Below are 16,149 nucleotides of genomic sequence, written 5' to 3'. Positions count from 1 at the left end.
GGAATAGGAGTGTGCAGTGTAGCCAAATTTACTGTAGTTTCACTGTTTATTATATTCGTTAATTTTGTGTCATAGGCAGCCCTTTAATTGCGTTAATCAAATAAATAATTGTTGATTAAATTGCCACTGTCTCCTCATTCTTTGCACTGTTGCATCCGCGCACCTGTTAACACCTACGCACAATACAACTTCACCCACAGCCCCCACACAGTATGAGAGCCCTCACACACTATATGCTGGTTTCTGCAACCCTCCACTCAGTGTAAGGGCCTCCACAGCAACCAACACAGTATGGAGACCCCACACACAGTTTGATAGCCATGAAGCCCCCCAACACACACTATGATGCCCCCTCAAAGCATCATGTTTCCCACAAGTATTGGTATCTTCATCAGTGGTATGAAAATGGGCATGTAGGGAATCATGTTCCTTCTAGTTAGGAGAGAGTTGAAGAGTATCTTCTGAAGAAGTATTACTCTTTAGAACAAGGCCATAACTGGCAAGGCCATAAGTGGAGAGTGTGTAAAGACGAATTAAAAATAGCAAATTTGAGACCAAATACTACCTGCAACTGACTATTGCTTATATGGCTGGAGTGTAGCATTAGAAGGAATAGGTAGAAAGCATCTATCCATCTGCAATGAGTACGACTGTAGCATAATAAAGCTGTAGGAGGCAGAATTCCCCAAGGCAGTTAGAAGGAGTGGGCTACAAGGGCAGTGTGTTAGCCAGTCCTGGAAGATAATAGTTTGTATTCTGACCAGGAGGGGACACCGAGGTACACCTGTAACAGTGGTGTATAATAAAGGTTAAGGACAGAGCAGGAAAGCTTGGAAAGTACTCCGATACTTGAGTCATCAATTTGTACCATTGAAATACCTTGCCTGTTACTTATAAGATGAAGGCCTCTGTATGATACAGAAGAATTGTACTGAACGTGTATTGCCTGGTATCGATTGTTGCAGTTCTATTTAAGGAATTCCAATATAGATGTTTTTATCTTTTTACATGGGTCTCTCTGATTCGTCACATATTTTCAAGGTTCACGTACCAACAAACTGCTTGTGGCCGGAACAGGGTAAGACAGCAAACTCCAACATCGTTTACACACACTCAGAGGTACAAGCCTGGGTGCTTTGGGACTGCAAAGCAAATATCACCACGAATGGTCCCTTACTCATTCATCACCTATTTTGTTTCAAATCCACTTTTTAAAGTGATGGCATATTGCTTGTAATTATCTACTATTTATGAGTAAAAGGCATTTGAACCCTTCTAAGTTTTACTGCACCATGACACTCCACTTCATGCAATTGTGCAGAAATCTGCAGGTTGACCCATTAACTGTGCAGGAAGAAACACCAGCAAAACCAGTGCTATATAACATTCTCAGAACATTCTCAGGACAGTGGGGTTCTCAAAAGTTTTTAACAGCTGCATTCGACATCGACATATCTAAACCTAGCAGTTGGTCTATCCAGGGGACTATTATAGGCAGTATAGAGGGAAGGCCAAGCAGGGTCATTTAAAGATTTTTGAGCCTAGGGATAAGAGATCAGAGCGCACAGCTCATTCCGCATAGAGATAGAGATGGGCGAACCCGACCAGAAATGTTCAGCGGTCGTACCGGACAGTCACTATTCGGGCCTGACCGCAGAACTCAGACTTTCTACTGAAGTCAAGTGTAGTGTTCGGAGTAAGTCCGTGGTGGCACGGAGGAGAGAGAGAGATAATCCGGTATCCATTATTTTCAATGGGGTTTGGGTTCTGGTGAAAGTTTGGGTTCTGTTCTGGTACGAGAACCGAAATTTCTCAAAAGTTCGGGTTAAGTACCAGAACTCAAACTTCCACCGGTCAGCCCATCCCTACATAGAGACAGAAAAAGGACTATTAAGTGATCAAAAGATTCAAGTGAGATAGGGAGGTGCTAGACCTGCATAGTCATGTAACTATGAATTAGCACCTTAATAACAGCATTTTTTTTTAATCTTCACATTATATACCTATTTTGAGGACAATTCGAGACTTTGCTGTATTGAAATTCGCAGTGAATTTATTAACTGCAAATCTATTTTTTTATTTTAATATTTGGCGAAGCCAGTGACTTCAAATTTCAAGAGATTGGATCATCTCTATTAAGAACCCTGCCATGATCTCAGTCTGTCTGATAAGGAAACTAACTACATATTTGTTTCTAAGGTACACTTCAAGAACAATCATATTTTATAAGTGCCTGCCTGAATTTCCACAACTGACCATTCACTCTTTTCCACTGCCTTACACAGCAATACATATGACAAAGCCTCTTGGGCAAGAGTGACACTGATCCTATGAAAAAAAAATATATCAAATTGTGTTTCCTATTCATATACAACCACTTTATAAAGAAGGTTTGATCTTACTTAAATGGGACACAAACTTGCTGATATGCAACGTCCCACTCGACAATAGACACAAAGAGAAGAAATGCAGCGAGCGCACAAGAGATTGAGAGAATTGGGTCTATTCATCAAAGGTTCTAATTTACTTCTTGCAGGATAAATACGACTTATTATTATCTTATTCTATGCAGCTTATTCATCAAAGCCTTTAAAATAACTTCCCTCTTCATGCAAGATAAAAAAATAACCTTTGATGAACAATGAGAAAGGGAAGAAAGTGAGAGAGTAAGCCATGGAGGGAGATAAACACTGGCAAATGAGGTCAACTTGGGGATTCAAAGAAGGGTAAATGAGAGCGAGGGGTTGGCGGAGGCTGGAAGACGACACACACGATTTCCATGCACTTTTAGTTAAAGCATTATGATGAGAGGTAGACTGTAGTTTTCCATTTATGAGGTCACTTCTGGGCCAAGTTATAAATTACCAACCTGCCGGCAAAAATGCTAAACATACTTTATTCTACTTTCTGAGTGCTTTTAGTGTAGACTTTATGCACGGTGACATGATTCTCTGTAACTCACAAATACAAAAGATATCCCACTTAGGCCAATTTCAGAGAAGTGCATTATGGAGCCATTTATGCGCCTGTATTATGGATGCAAATCCCAGACCAAACGAGGGTTGAAGAACCTCAACTGACAGCTCCATAGATCCCTAGATCCCCGATCGGGTTGGGATTTGCATCCATAATGCAGGCAGCCAAATGCTACTGTAATGTGCTTGTCTGAACTTGGCCATAGAATAGGTAAACATGCTGCTAAATTTTCTGGAGCTAAGCAAAAAAGTCATGGGATAGGATAAGTATTTGGTGTTGAATTTTGTGCAATTTTCTCAGATGTAGTTTGTCCTGAAGCCACATGACCACTTCTCAGAGGTGCAGGGACTACAGATATACCATAGGTATATTCTCAATAGATATCTCTAAGGAGGGAATACATTATCCTAAATAATATGGCCACTAAATTCTCCCTTTGAAAGCGGTGTACATGCAGAGTGTCACGCAACTGCCATGGACTTAAAGGGTTTTCCGGGACTATTTTATTTTTTTACTATGGACCTAAGAACTAACAGGCAGGTAGTTGCTAAAAACCTTCCTGTTCTATCCGGCGCCGGCTCAGAGCAGTTACGGACCACTTCTGCCAACGATTCTGCTGCTCACATCTACAGAGTTACTGCCGGCATCATACTCATTGACAGCTGGCTTCCCGCAGTTAAGCAGCGGGGAGCCGGATGTCAATTATAATTACATTGGCAGTCACGCCCTGTTAACAGAGAAGAGAAGAAGAAAAGCAGTTGCTCTGTCGACATGGTGTCAGCAGAAGCCACAGACTCATAGGCAGAAGCGGTCTGTGACTGCTCTGAGCCGGCAGAGATCAGCAGTGGGCAGAACAGGTAGATCGTTTGCAACTCTCTGCCTGTTAGTTCTTAGGCCCATAGTAAAAAAATAAATTGGTCATGGCTAAAACTTTAAGGAGGGCCTGTCACCAGGTCAAAAGTAGCCAGTTTTTTGCTCTTACTTTATAAATTAGTTTTGCAGTATAAGGGCTAAATCAATTTTGTAATCTGACCTAGAGTCTGAATCAATTTTGGGGATCTGACATATGGGATGTTAATAATTTTGTTGTGTCTTGAGTAAAACTTTAGGCCTTTTTTTAACTTTTCTTCCATCGGTATACTAGTGCAAAAGGATTAGGAAACTTGCCTTACATAAGTCATAAAAGAATTTGTGGAGATATAAAAAGGAACCATGTTGAAGTGTTCTACTGCGGATGGGAAGCATATCTGAAAAGATCATTGTGTCTGTAGCTCCAAAGATGACACCTATGTGACAAGCGTTCAGTGCTACTGCAGATATAGGGGATTACACCTCCTGTGTCCTCCCCTGCACTGAGCACTGAAAGCAGCACAATAAAGGATGCATCACGTGGGTGAGTCACAAGACCACTATCATCTTGGTTCCAATGGTCACAGCGTGTGATTGGAGAGGGGAGCAATGAGCCATTTAGAGTTTCATGGGACATGGTGTGTCAGTGTATAGCATTAAAAAATGTTTACAAGTGGACAACCCCTTTAAAACTGAACTGTGCCTTAAAAACATGAATTTTCAAAAGTTGCAGCATAGTAGGAAATGTTATAAAATACTGTAAAGAATTAGGCGTTGATTATGTGACTTATGTCTTGTCCATCAGTGACCACTATTGGTGGATTAGCTGTCATCACTTCAAGTATGTGTGCAGGAATCACTGGAGTGGCTGCATTGCAGCAACGAGGAATGCAAAGGGTAAATAATGCATTTTTTTTTCAGTTTAAAACAGGGGTGGGCAAATAATTTCCCCAAGAGGCCAAATGAGAGACAGTGATTGTTGTGGAAGGCCAAACAAATAGGCCGAACTTAATTCTGCTCATTATTATTATTATTGTTTTATATTTGTTATCACTTAAAGGGAAACTGCCATGTAAAATGATGCTATTAGTCTGCCTATATGGGGTTAATCTGCAGGTTAATAGCGTTCTAACACCGCACGGCGCCTGCATTGAGAGCCGCACTGCTTGGAGGAAATGTGCTTTATTCCTCCCGGCAGGCTCACTCTTTCGGCCACAGGGGTGGCTCCAACCCGGTTTCAGTCATCACTCTCTATATATAGACAGCAGTGACCAGTGGCTGTAATCGTGCCTTCGCATTAGAGTATTGAGCAGAATTAAGTCTGCTGACTCGCTGCTGCTAATACATGTTATAATAGGGCCCATTGTGACATGTATTGTATTCTTACCTGTAGAAAAACAATATAATACCTCCCACAGTTGCCCCTCAAACAATATGATGACCCCACAGAATCCTCACCAAGTATGATGTCCCCACAAATCCCCCACTGATGTTCCCAAAGAGCATCACAAACAGTAAAATGTGCCCTCACACAGTATGATGTTCCCCCGCACAGTATGATGTCCCCACAAAGTATGATTTCCCCCATGTCCTTACCTTTAGCAATAAAATATGATGCCTCCTTAGTCTCCCCACACAGTACGATGTCCCCAAATAGCTCCCCACATAGTACAATGTCCCAACACAGTACCCCATACAGTGGGAAGTCCAGACAAAGCCTCTTCACATAGTATGATGTCTCCTCAATGCTCCTCACACAGTATGATGCTCCCACACAATATGATGTACCCATAAAGCCCCTCACACAGTATGATGTCCCCACAAAGCTCCTCATACAGTATGAATTCCACAAATAGCCCCCAATGCAGTATAATGTTTCCACATAACCTCCCATGCAGTGTGATATCTCTCCTCACAGCCCCCTATATATTATGATATTTCCAAAAAAAAGTCCTCCACTCAGTATGATGTCCTCGCACAGCATGATGTTCTTACAAAGCCCCTCATGCAGTATCATGTCTCCACGTAGCCCCCATGCAGAATGATGTCCACACACAGCCTCCTACACAATATGATGTCCCCAAATAGTCCCCCACTAAGTATAATGTCCCCTACTAAGTATGATGTCCTCACACAACCCTCCACACTGTTCGATGTTCCCACACAGTCCGTTATGCAGTATTATGTCCCTACACAGCCCCCAATACAATATGATGTCCCTGTAAAGCCTAGCACACATTATAATGTCCTCATACAATCCCCCACATAGTATGATATCCCCACAAAGCCCTGCACATAGTATGATGTTCCCATAGGTTCCCACAAGTATTGACAATAATAAGAATAAAATTACTCACCTAGCCCCATTCCCCCAATGTGCTGCTCTTATCTGTGCAGTGTAGTGAGGCTCTGCACAGCTGTCGCAATGTAGTGACGTCATTGTGCCTGCTGTGTTCTTTTTTTTTTTACTATTAAAGTCAGTAATGAAATAGAAAGACAGAATCTGTCTCCTAAATCTACCATGCTGATTGCTTGTTATAAATTTTACCTGTTAATTATGTGTCGTGGATGCCACCTTTAGGCTACGCCTACACGGCGACATGTCATACGACAGCAATTCTTAGACAAATTTTATTTCAATTTTTTTCATCATTTGCATATCATTAAAGGGAACCTGTCACCAGGTTTTTGCTATGTAATCTTAGAGCAGCATGATGTAGGGGTGGAGATCCTGATTTCACTGATGTGTCACTTACTGGTCTGCTTGCTGTTATTTTGATAAAATCCCAGTTTTCTCTGGTGCAGATCTAGCAGTTCTCTGAATGCTGAGCTCTGTATAAACCCACCCACACCACTGATTGGCAGCTTTCTATGTACACTGTGCATAGGCAGAAAGCTGCCAATCAGTGGGGAGCAGGGTCACACAGAGTAGGAGGACCACATGGCAGGAAACAACTTGTCCTTTAGTGATTATTTCTTGTTGATAAAACAGTGATTTTTTTAAACTGCAGCAATCAGGATCTCTGCCTCTACATTATGCTGCTCTCAGATTTCATAGCAAAATCCTGGTGACAGATTCTCTTTAACATGTCTATTGATTCTGTCGTGTCCATAACTCAACGACTTTTCCTTCTTAGTGTTATACTGTATATACATATATACACACATATATTTAAAGGAGAACAAGAGGTTGCACTCCAAACATAGCAAAAATACATAAAACAATGACTTGAGAAAGGCTAGAAAAATATTTAGATTTGAGGGTCTTCAGTGGTTGATATCTTTAAGGCTATGTGCCCACGATGCAGAAATGAAGCATAAAATTTCTGCAGCATTTCTGCATCTCCCTGGCAGAAAAAACGCATGCAGATTGTGCATGCGTTTTTCCTGTAGAATACATGCGGATCCACATGCGGATTCACATGCGTTTCCGCATGCAGATTGACAAGCGCTTTCCAGGCGATAGTGACTCGCTCCCTGGGCCATGGGGCACGCGGATCCGGGCGATAGGGGAACGACGGGGGTAGTAGTAGTGGCGGCCCGGTCCCGCGGCTCAGGGTGGTCAGGCCATTGGTAGTCTGCTACGTACTTGAGATAATGTCCGACTACGCCACCCGTGGATTGCGGTTATTAGGAACCGCCGCTGCAAGGCAGTCCGCTGGGGCTGATGATGGGTGCAGCTGAGGTGATGTGACTCCCCACGGGAAGAGTGCAGCCCCAGGGCAGTGTAGTGGATGGTGGGAGTGATGGTAGTGTGAGTCCCGGTGCTGATAGTGCTGGAGGCGCGAAGGAGCACACAGACAACAAGTTACAGTCCAGGGTCTTTACTCACAGTTCGTTTGTTCCGGGTCACTTCTGTCAGCAGTGACCGCCCGAGCCGTGCTGCGTCCACCAGGTGAGGGGCTCGGTCAACTCCCAGGCAGCTCAGGAGCATGGCACAGGACCCCCTTTAATCCTTTCTCTGGCCTGCCTCACCAGTGACCCACTTTTGTCCAGCTGCCGCGGACTTGTGCGGTTAAACGTGGGCCCCGTCCTCCGCTGTCCTATATGGTGCCTTCCTAGCAGGTTTGATGAGGTGTCGCACCAATAGATGATCACGACGACCGGTCTTTGGCTGAGGGTTGTTTCTCCTCCACCAACTTGGGATCCGGTACCCTTAATCTGCCCGACCCTTCACCCTGGATTCTCGTGGGTTCTTAGGGTCCCTTCCACCTTCTTGTTCCTGAGCCCTTCTGTTTCTCTGTCTCTCCTTCTTTGCAGTTCCTGTTCTGTTCCTTTCTGTTCCTTTCTCTTGGAGCTGAGATGAGCCAGAATCTCAGCTCCCCTTCACCTCCTCCTCGGCCTCTCACTAGGCCCTCCTGGAGTAGAGCTCCTACAGAGCCTCTACTCCCTGTCTTCTCCTCTGGCTGAACGAACCTAGATCTAAGATGGTGCCCACCTTTTATACCTCCCTCTAGCCATGAGCCCAGGTGACCAGCAACCAATGGGCTCCTACCTACGCTCAGGAACCGCCCCCTATCTGCCCCTACAGCACTGGGTGTTCCACCCCTCCCTCCCCACTCCAACAGGGACATAGTCGGTCGTGCCTGCACTTCTGTCTAGTGGGAGCACCGTTGAGCTGTCCCTGAGAAATGGGGTGTGTGTGCTGTATGCAGCTAACTGAGCCCTGGTCCATTCTCCATCCTTACCTGGGAGTGGAATATCACACCTCTGGCAGAGGTGCAATACCCCTGTAGCGGCCGAACCCTCGGGGCGCTACAATAGCATCACTTGGAAAGTGCTTGACAACTAGGTCACACTATATAAATCCATGCAAACAGCATGGATTTATACAGTGTGAACCATAAAAATTAAAACAAATAAAGCTATACTTACCCCCGAGGCCCCGGTGTGTGCTGCAGCGCTGCTTCCTGGCTGGTTCCCGGCTGCCGGCATATCGCGAGACAGAGCGGTGAAGGGCCTGCGGTCACATGACTGTGACATCACCGAAGGTCCTTCAGCGCTGCTGGCATTCAGAGAGAAGCCTTTGGAAAGGTGAATATAACTTTATTTGTTATTTTATTCTTTTTTCACAGGTACAATGGTACCCAGGTCTGGATGAGAGTCTCCTCTCCTCCAGAACTGGGTACCATCCGCACATAGAGACGCATAGAAGCCGCTTGTACAAATGTACAGTCGCGGTTTCTGTGCGTCTCAATGCAAGTCAATGGCGGGAGTTCCGCTGCGCTTCCGCAAAATTAAATGACATGCTGCGGATTTTTGTACGCAGCATAAACGCTGCGGAAAAATCCGCAGCATGTGCATAGAACATGCGGAATCCCCTTGGGGACCATGGGGTGCGGATTACCTAGCGTTTCACAAGCGTTTATGCTGCGGAAATTCCGCAGCATAAACGCTTGAAAAACGCTACGTGGGCACCCAGCCTTAATGGCTAACTGAAAAGATGGTAACAAATTGCAAGTTTTCGATACTACTCATGTTTCTTCATCAGGCTTCACAAAATATGAAAGTCCGAAATGTTGTGTACCTTTGGCATGGAAAACATTTTTACCCGTTTTTTGCTATTTTTGGAGTGCAATTTCTTTTTCTTCTATGATTTATCATTATTTATTTGCTAGTGGATTTGGAGGACCACACCCATATTTTGCAAGACCATACAGTATTTAATTAATGTACGTATGAAAAAACAGTGTAGTATTATATTCTAGAGTATATATGATAGATACATAGTGATTTTATATATAAATATATATATATATATACATATATATATATATATATATATATATATATATATATATATATATACAGTTGAAACCACAAGTTTACATACACTATATAAAAAAAACACATATGTATGTTCATCTCAATATGTGACATGAAATTAGAATAAACCTTTCCCGTTTTAGGACAATGAGCATTACCATAATTTTTATTATTTGCCAAATGCCAGAATGAGAGAGAGAGAGAATGTTTAAAGGCATTTTTATTACTTACTGCAAAGTCAAAAGTTTACGTACATTTCATTAGTATTTGGTACCATTGCCCTTAAACTAAATGACTTGGGTCAAACATTTGGGATATCTTTCCACAAGCTTCTCACAATAGTTGGTTGGAATTTGGGCCCATTCCTCCTGACAAAACTGGTGTAACTGATCCAGGTATGTAGGTCATCTTGCTCGCAGCCTTTTCAGCTTTGCCCATACATTTTCAATAGGATTGAGATCGGGGCTTTGTGATGGCCACTCCAAAACATTGACTTTGTTATCCTGAAGCCACTTTGTTACCATTTTGGCAGTATGCTTCGGGTCATTGTCCATTTGGAAGACCCATTTCCGCCCAAGCTTTAACTTCCTGGCTGATTTCTTGAGATGTTGATTCAGTATTGCCACATAATCTTCTTTTCTCATGATGCCATCTATTTTGTGAAGTGCATCAGTCCCTCCTGCAGCAAAACAACCCCACAACATGATGCTGCCACCCCTGTGTTTCAGAAGTTGGGATGGTGTTTTTAGGCTTCCAAGCTTCCCCCTTTTTCCTCCTAACGTAATAATGGTCATTATGCCCAAAAAGTTCAATTTTAGTTTTATCAGACCACAGGACATGTCTCCAAAAATTAAGGTCTTTGTTCCTGTGTGCATTTGCAAACATTAATCTGGCTTTTTTATGTTTCTTTTGGAGTAATGGCTTCTTCCTGGCAGAGTGGCCTTTCAGCCCATGTTGATACAGTACTAGTTTCACTGTGGTTATTGATACAATCTTACCAGCTTCCGCCATCATCTTCACAAGGTATTTTGCTTTTGTCCTTGGGTTGATATGCACATGTCGGACCAAAGCATGTTCATCTCTGGGACACAGAACCCGTCTCCTTCCTGAGCGGTATGATGGCTGGACATTCCCATCTTGTTTGTTCTTGCGTATAATAGTTTGTACAGATGAACGAGCCACCTTCAGGTATCTTGAAATTGTACCCAAGGATGAGCCAGACTTTTGCAAGTCCACAATTCTCTTCCTGATATCTTGGATGATTTCTTTAGACTTTCCCATGATGCTACACAAAGAAGCAGTGTGTTTCAGGTGTGCATTAAAATACATCCACAGGTGTGTCTGTAATTAACTCAGATGTTGCCAAAAACCAGAAGCTTCCAAACACATGACATCATCATATGGGCAGTTCAGAATTGTTTAAAGGCACAGTAATCTTAGTGTATGTAAACTTTTGACTTTGCAGTAAGTAATAAAAATGCCCTAAAACATTCTCTCTCTTTCACTGTTCTGGCATTTGGCAAATATTAAAATTATGGTAATCCTAATTGACCTAAAACGGGAAAGGTTTATTCTGATTTCATGTCAGATATTGAGAAAAACATGCATATGTGTCTTTTTATATAGTGTGTATAAACTTCTGGTTTCAACTGTATATACAGATAGACAGTTAGATAGATAGATAGATAGATAAATAGATAGATAGATAGATAGATAGATAGATAGATAGATAGCTAGATAGATAGAAAATATTGCAGAAACGAGTTGGTCAGATAAAGCAGACAGGAGCCTGTCAACTGAAAAAAATGATTCAACCATCTTCATTCTCCTAAAGGAGTTTATTTAAGGGTTGACCACCACACTGTATAAACTGGTAAAAAGTTCTAGTGATCAGTGATAAATGTTATATGATAGATCTCCTGTGTAGACAAATGCAACTCTGCTACATGTGCATGCATCTTTTTTTCCCCCCACAATCTAAAGCTGGTAAATGCAATGGTAACTTGCTCGGAGGACATTTCTAAGTAGAAGTCGGCCTGATAATCAGCCAATGTTCATGGTGATAAAGAGGGGGGCTTTCGGGCCAGACATTTCCCATGCAGTGGTCAGAAATGTAGCGTCACATGGCACACACTCATAAGAATAGTTGTTCATGTATCCTGAGGTTGGATTGAGTTCATCAGAGCAGGACATCTCATAAGAATCGAGGTTTAGTAGGTTGGTTGAATGTCCTCTCTACGATATTCATTATGATTCATATTGGCAGGGGATGTCCTTATTGGACCACCCTTTTCATGACATTTGCTCAAGGCGAATGAGCAGATATTTTAATAATATGATGAATGATCATTGATAGAAAGTTTTGTTCTCAGTTAAAGGTAATGTGTCAGCAGGCTTTTGCTATATAGCAGACTGTGAGCCCTCCCGGGCAGGGTTGTCTCTCCTCCTGTACCAGTCAGTGACTTGTATTGTTTAAGAGTATTGTACTTGTTTTTAATTATGTATACCCCCTGTTCACATGTAAAGCGCCATGTAATAAATGGTGCTATAATAATAAATTATAATAATATAATCTGAGAGAAGCATAACATAGGGCAAGAGACTCTGATTCCAGGGATTTATCACTTACTGTGCTGCTTGGTTCAGTTTTGATACAATCCCTGTTTTAACTGATGTAGATGTAGCAGTGCTAACACTAGTATGTATAACCCCGCCCACACCCCTGATTGGCATTTTTCTGTACACTATGAATTGTCAGCAAGCTGCGAATCAGTGTTGGGGGCAGGGCAACACAGATTAGCCTGACTGGGCTGCACAGGACATGTAGTCCAGTAGTGATAATCTCCTGCTGATAAAATACTGATTGTATTGACACAACAGCACATAGCCTAATAAGTGAGACATCCCTGGAATCAGGCTCTCATGCCCTATATTATGCTGCTCATAGATTAAATAGCAAAAATCTGATGAAAGATTCCCTTTATGTGACAGTTTTGATATTCAGATGTGTTAAAATTCACACAAACGATTCTGTAGCATCTATCATTCGAAAACCCCTTCCCCTGTCCATAGTGATCAGGCACCCGGAGGTACAAACATAGAAGGGTTCCTGCTTGCCATTTTTAGCAACTGATCTTATAATTTCAGCTTGCATATAGCACCAAAATAATAGTGCTGTACACGGCTGACCTAGCCGTGTAAATAATATTCACTTAGAGAACACACACAATACTACCATATTGTTCCTACACAATACCACAAATACATCCTCTTCTAAATAACACTGGGTGATTTTAGTTTGCTCTTGAGGTTTCTATCCTGCAAGCAGAGAGAAGCCGCCGGACAGGTGAATATAAACTTTATTTAGTCTTCTCTCCTCCAGAACTAGGCACCATCCGCACATAGAAACGCATATAATCCGCGTGTACAAATGTACAGACACGGATTATATGCGTCTCAATGCAAGTCAATGGCGGCCCTTCCGCTGCGCTTCCGCAAAATTAATGAACATGCTGCGGATTTATGAGCGCTGCAGAAACGCTGCGGAAAAATCCGCAGCATGTGCATTGACATTGCGGAATGCCATTGGGGACCATGGGGTGCGGATTACCAAGCGTTTTTGATGCATTTCCGCTGCGGAAATTCCGCAGCGGAAATGCATGAAAAACGCATCATGGGTACGCAGCCTTAGGAGCCCCTAGTAAATAGAAGCCTTCAGCAAGTGCCCAGATTGCCAGCCCTTAAGTCAAGCTTCACTCAGCACCTTACACAGATTGTCATCACTCACAATCTCAGTCTCCGTTTTCATTGAGGCTCACAATCTAATTTCTAAATAATTACATTGTGATATGTTGGTTTCAAACCCAGTTCTACAGGGAGGAAATCCTAGCTAAAAGTCTGCTCTGCTACCTGTACAATGGACAGCTAGATTTGTATTGGACAAACCTGATAAAAAAGTTGCTATATTATTAAATATATTCATATTTATTATAAATTAATCATTAATGTCATTACTTTTATTAATTCACTTCTGGTCACTCAGAATCTCTATAAAACACCTATACTCTTTATGAAGTACAAACATTTTATGCCTCTTACAATCTCATTTTACAATACAGTACAAGAAACATACCCTGGAATAAAATTTCAGAGGAAGCAAATTAATCGATCACTTTTTTTTGGAGTATACGCAAAGAGGGAGAACCCAGGAGCCTACTATTATAGGCGAGAAATGCTTAACCATTGAATCGCCGAGCTGCTCTGCTATCTGCCCAATGGACAGCTAGATTTCCATTGAACAAACCTGCTAGATTATTTATTATTATTATTATATTTTTTCCTGCTATTTTTTTTGTTTATTCATTTTTGGCCAATCAGAATCCCCATAAAACACCTCTATACCTTACAAAGCGCCAACATATTCTGCAGCGCTGTACAGAGATGACTCACACAATCTCATTTTACAATACAGGAAATATACCCTAGAATAAATATCACAGGAAGCCAATTAACCTATCACTATATTTTTGGAGTATACGCAAACAGGGAGAACCCAGGACCCCAGAGTTGAATGGCAGAAACAACCACTGAGCCTTCGTGTTGAGCATCTCCCTACAATTGACCAGTATCCTTCATTTATGTCCCATAAGGAACAGGTGCACTTTTAATACTACTGACGTCTCTCATCCAAGAATAAACTGGTTCTGAACTCGCAGTTAAAGTTGTTCCTATCCCACTATGGATAAAACCTATTACTAACCGGCAAAGAAAGATCAAGCAGCAAGTTCACACCTTGTAAGGATCAAAGAGAGTAATTGATGAGATGGTATTTTATAGTGGTGGTTGCACAATATGGTAAAAAAATAATTGGCGGGCAGGCAGCACCCATGCCTGGCGGTGAAGGGGTCCTCTGAAACCAATGTCAGACGTTGTGGTCTTTATACTCCTTGTTGAAGCCAGGGCTGTGGAGTCAGAGTCATGGAGTTGGAGTCGGTGTCCATTTTGGTGGAGTCGGCGTTGGTATAAAATGGACCGACTCCTAAAATATATAATAAATTGGGTTCAGTAGTACAAAGCAGGATGTGCTGCAAATGTTTCCATAAGAATTTGGGAAAGTTATGAAATGTCCTATAAATGTCTGCTCTGTTCCTGATCTCGGCTTTTAGCTGAGATGAATCTGTGCTGCACTTCATGTACATGCTCATCAGTGAGGCAGTGCTGTGGAGTCGGAGTTGGAGTTGGAGTCAGAGTCGTAAGTCAGGGAAATTGAGGAGTCGAAGTTTGTGGTTTGGCTTACTGACTCCACAGCCCTGGTTGGAGCACAAGTTGCAGACATCTAAGTACAGGACTACATGGCGACTTGTAGTCGTACAACATTAGATCAGAATTTTGCACTACTATATCACAACCCGGCTGTATTTATGTGTAAACACGTTTGCCTTTATTAGTTGCGACTGTCGGTACAACATTTTACTAATGTAATGTCATGCAGCCACAAGTCGCCGTGTAGCCTAATTCACAAATGCACAAGATCATATTTTTTTTCATAGAGCAACAAAGTACAACATGGGTAATATGGGTAACAGAAGTGAATTTTGCCCCACGCTCTTCACAGTTTGCACACTGTATGATCTTATATAATTAGTGCAATTCTATAAAAACCCACTAATAAAACATTGGGATATCGGCACTCCGTCTGTGGATGCTGGAAGGGCAAGTGACAAGTACAACAGTTGGAGACAATCTTCATCTCTCTGATCTTCACCGCATGGATTCTATAGAAATTCATCTCATGAATCGATCCCCCTGGACGAGGAAAGAATTGTGCATTCTATGTATCTTTTATGAGAATGGGAAGAGTTGACATGGGAGAATATATATAGGAAACTGGGAATGAATGGAAAAAGGGACAGAAGAAATGAGCAGAGAGGAAACTGTAGGCAGAGCTGGCAATGAGATAAAAGTAGATGAAGACGTACACAGGACCCTACAGAACTCCGTATCTTACCTGCATGGTAGCTGGAGATGGAGTAGAGGAAGGACGCTGCGAGCCTGTAATCGTGTGACAATGGGAACACTGTGCGCTGCCTCCTCTCTTCTCAGGCTCTTATTCCAGTCTCCAAGAAAAAAAAAAACCTCTTTATTATTAACCGTTTTCTTCCCACATTCCTTGAACCACTTCGGCTAATCTTTTTTTATCCGCTGAACACAATTTCCCGCAAAGATTGAACAGATATTTCTTTTCTTTTGTTACTCTCTGATGCCTATTACATCTAATAGATGGTAATAATCATGAACCAAATTATACCCAGCATTGACTTGGAAAATTCTACATAAATATTCTCAATTTCAAGGAAAGTGAGAATGTTTTCACATATAGGTGACCCACGGGAGACATGGTTTGCACTGTATAGCGTGATTACATAATTATTAGCTATATCAATTTTCTGCTCTGCAGATTAACGGAAATTGCAGGGACGTTTAGTAATTGAGGAGGGTTAGCGCCTCATTGTGTGGATCTATTATTTAGTGCATTAAAAGCCCCAAGTACCACGCGAT

General features: G+C 42.2%; 1 protein-coding gene across 2 annotated transcripts in view; it reads right to left on the bottom strand.

The window, feature by feature from the left end:
- KCNIP3 (potassium voltage-gated channel interacting protein 3) overlaps positions 1–15,894 on the bottom strand; it is a 210,672-nt gene extending 194,778 nt beyond the window's left edge. The window contains exon 1 of one of the 2 annotated variants that reach the window (XM_073653669.1): positions 15,599–15,894. In XM_073653669.1, the coding sequence (XP_073509770.1) occupies positions 15,599–15,604 (6 nt within the window). In that variant the 5' untranslated portion in view covers positions 15,605–15,894. The remainder of the gene's footprint in view (positions 1–15,598) is intronic. The other variant, XM_073653670.1, reaches the window with a different exon arrangement.
- Between the last annotated feature and the right edge of the window lie 255 nt (positions 15,895–16,149).

This window comes from Phyllobates terribilis, unplaced genomic scaffold (genome assembly GCF_046119375.1).
Source record: "Phyllobates terribilis strain yellow unplaced genomic scaffold, ASM4611937v1 Scaffold_11__3_contigs__length_659146591, whole genome shotgun sequence".
In the NCBI taxonomy this organism is placed as follows: Eukaryota; Metazoa; Chordata; class Amphibia; order Anura; family Dendrobatidae; genus Phyllobates; species Phyllobates terribilis.
This window is presented reverse-complemented; position numbering and strand designations above follow the sequence as displayed.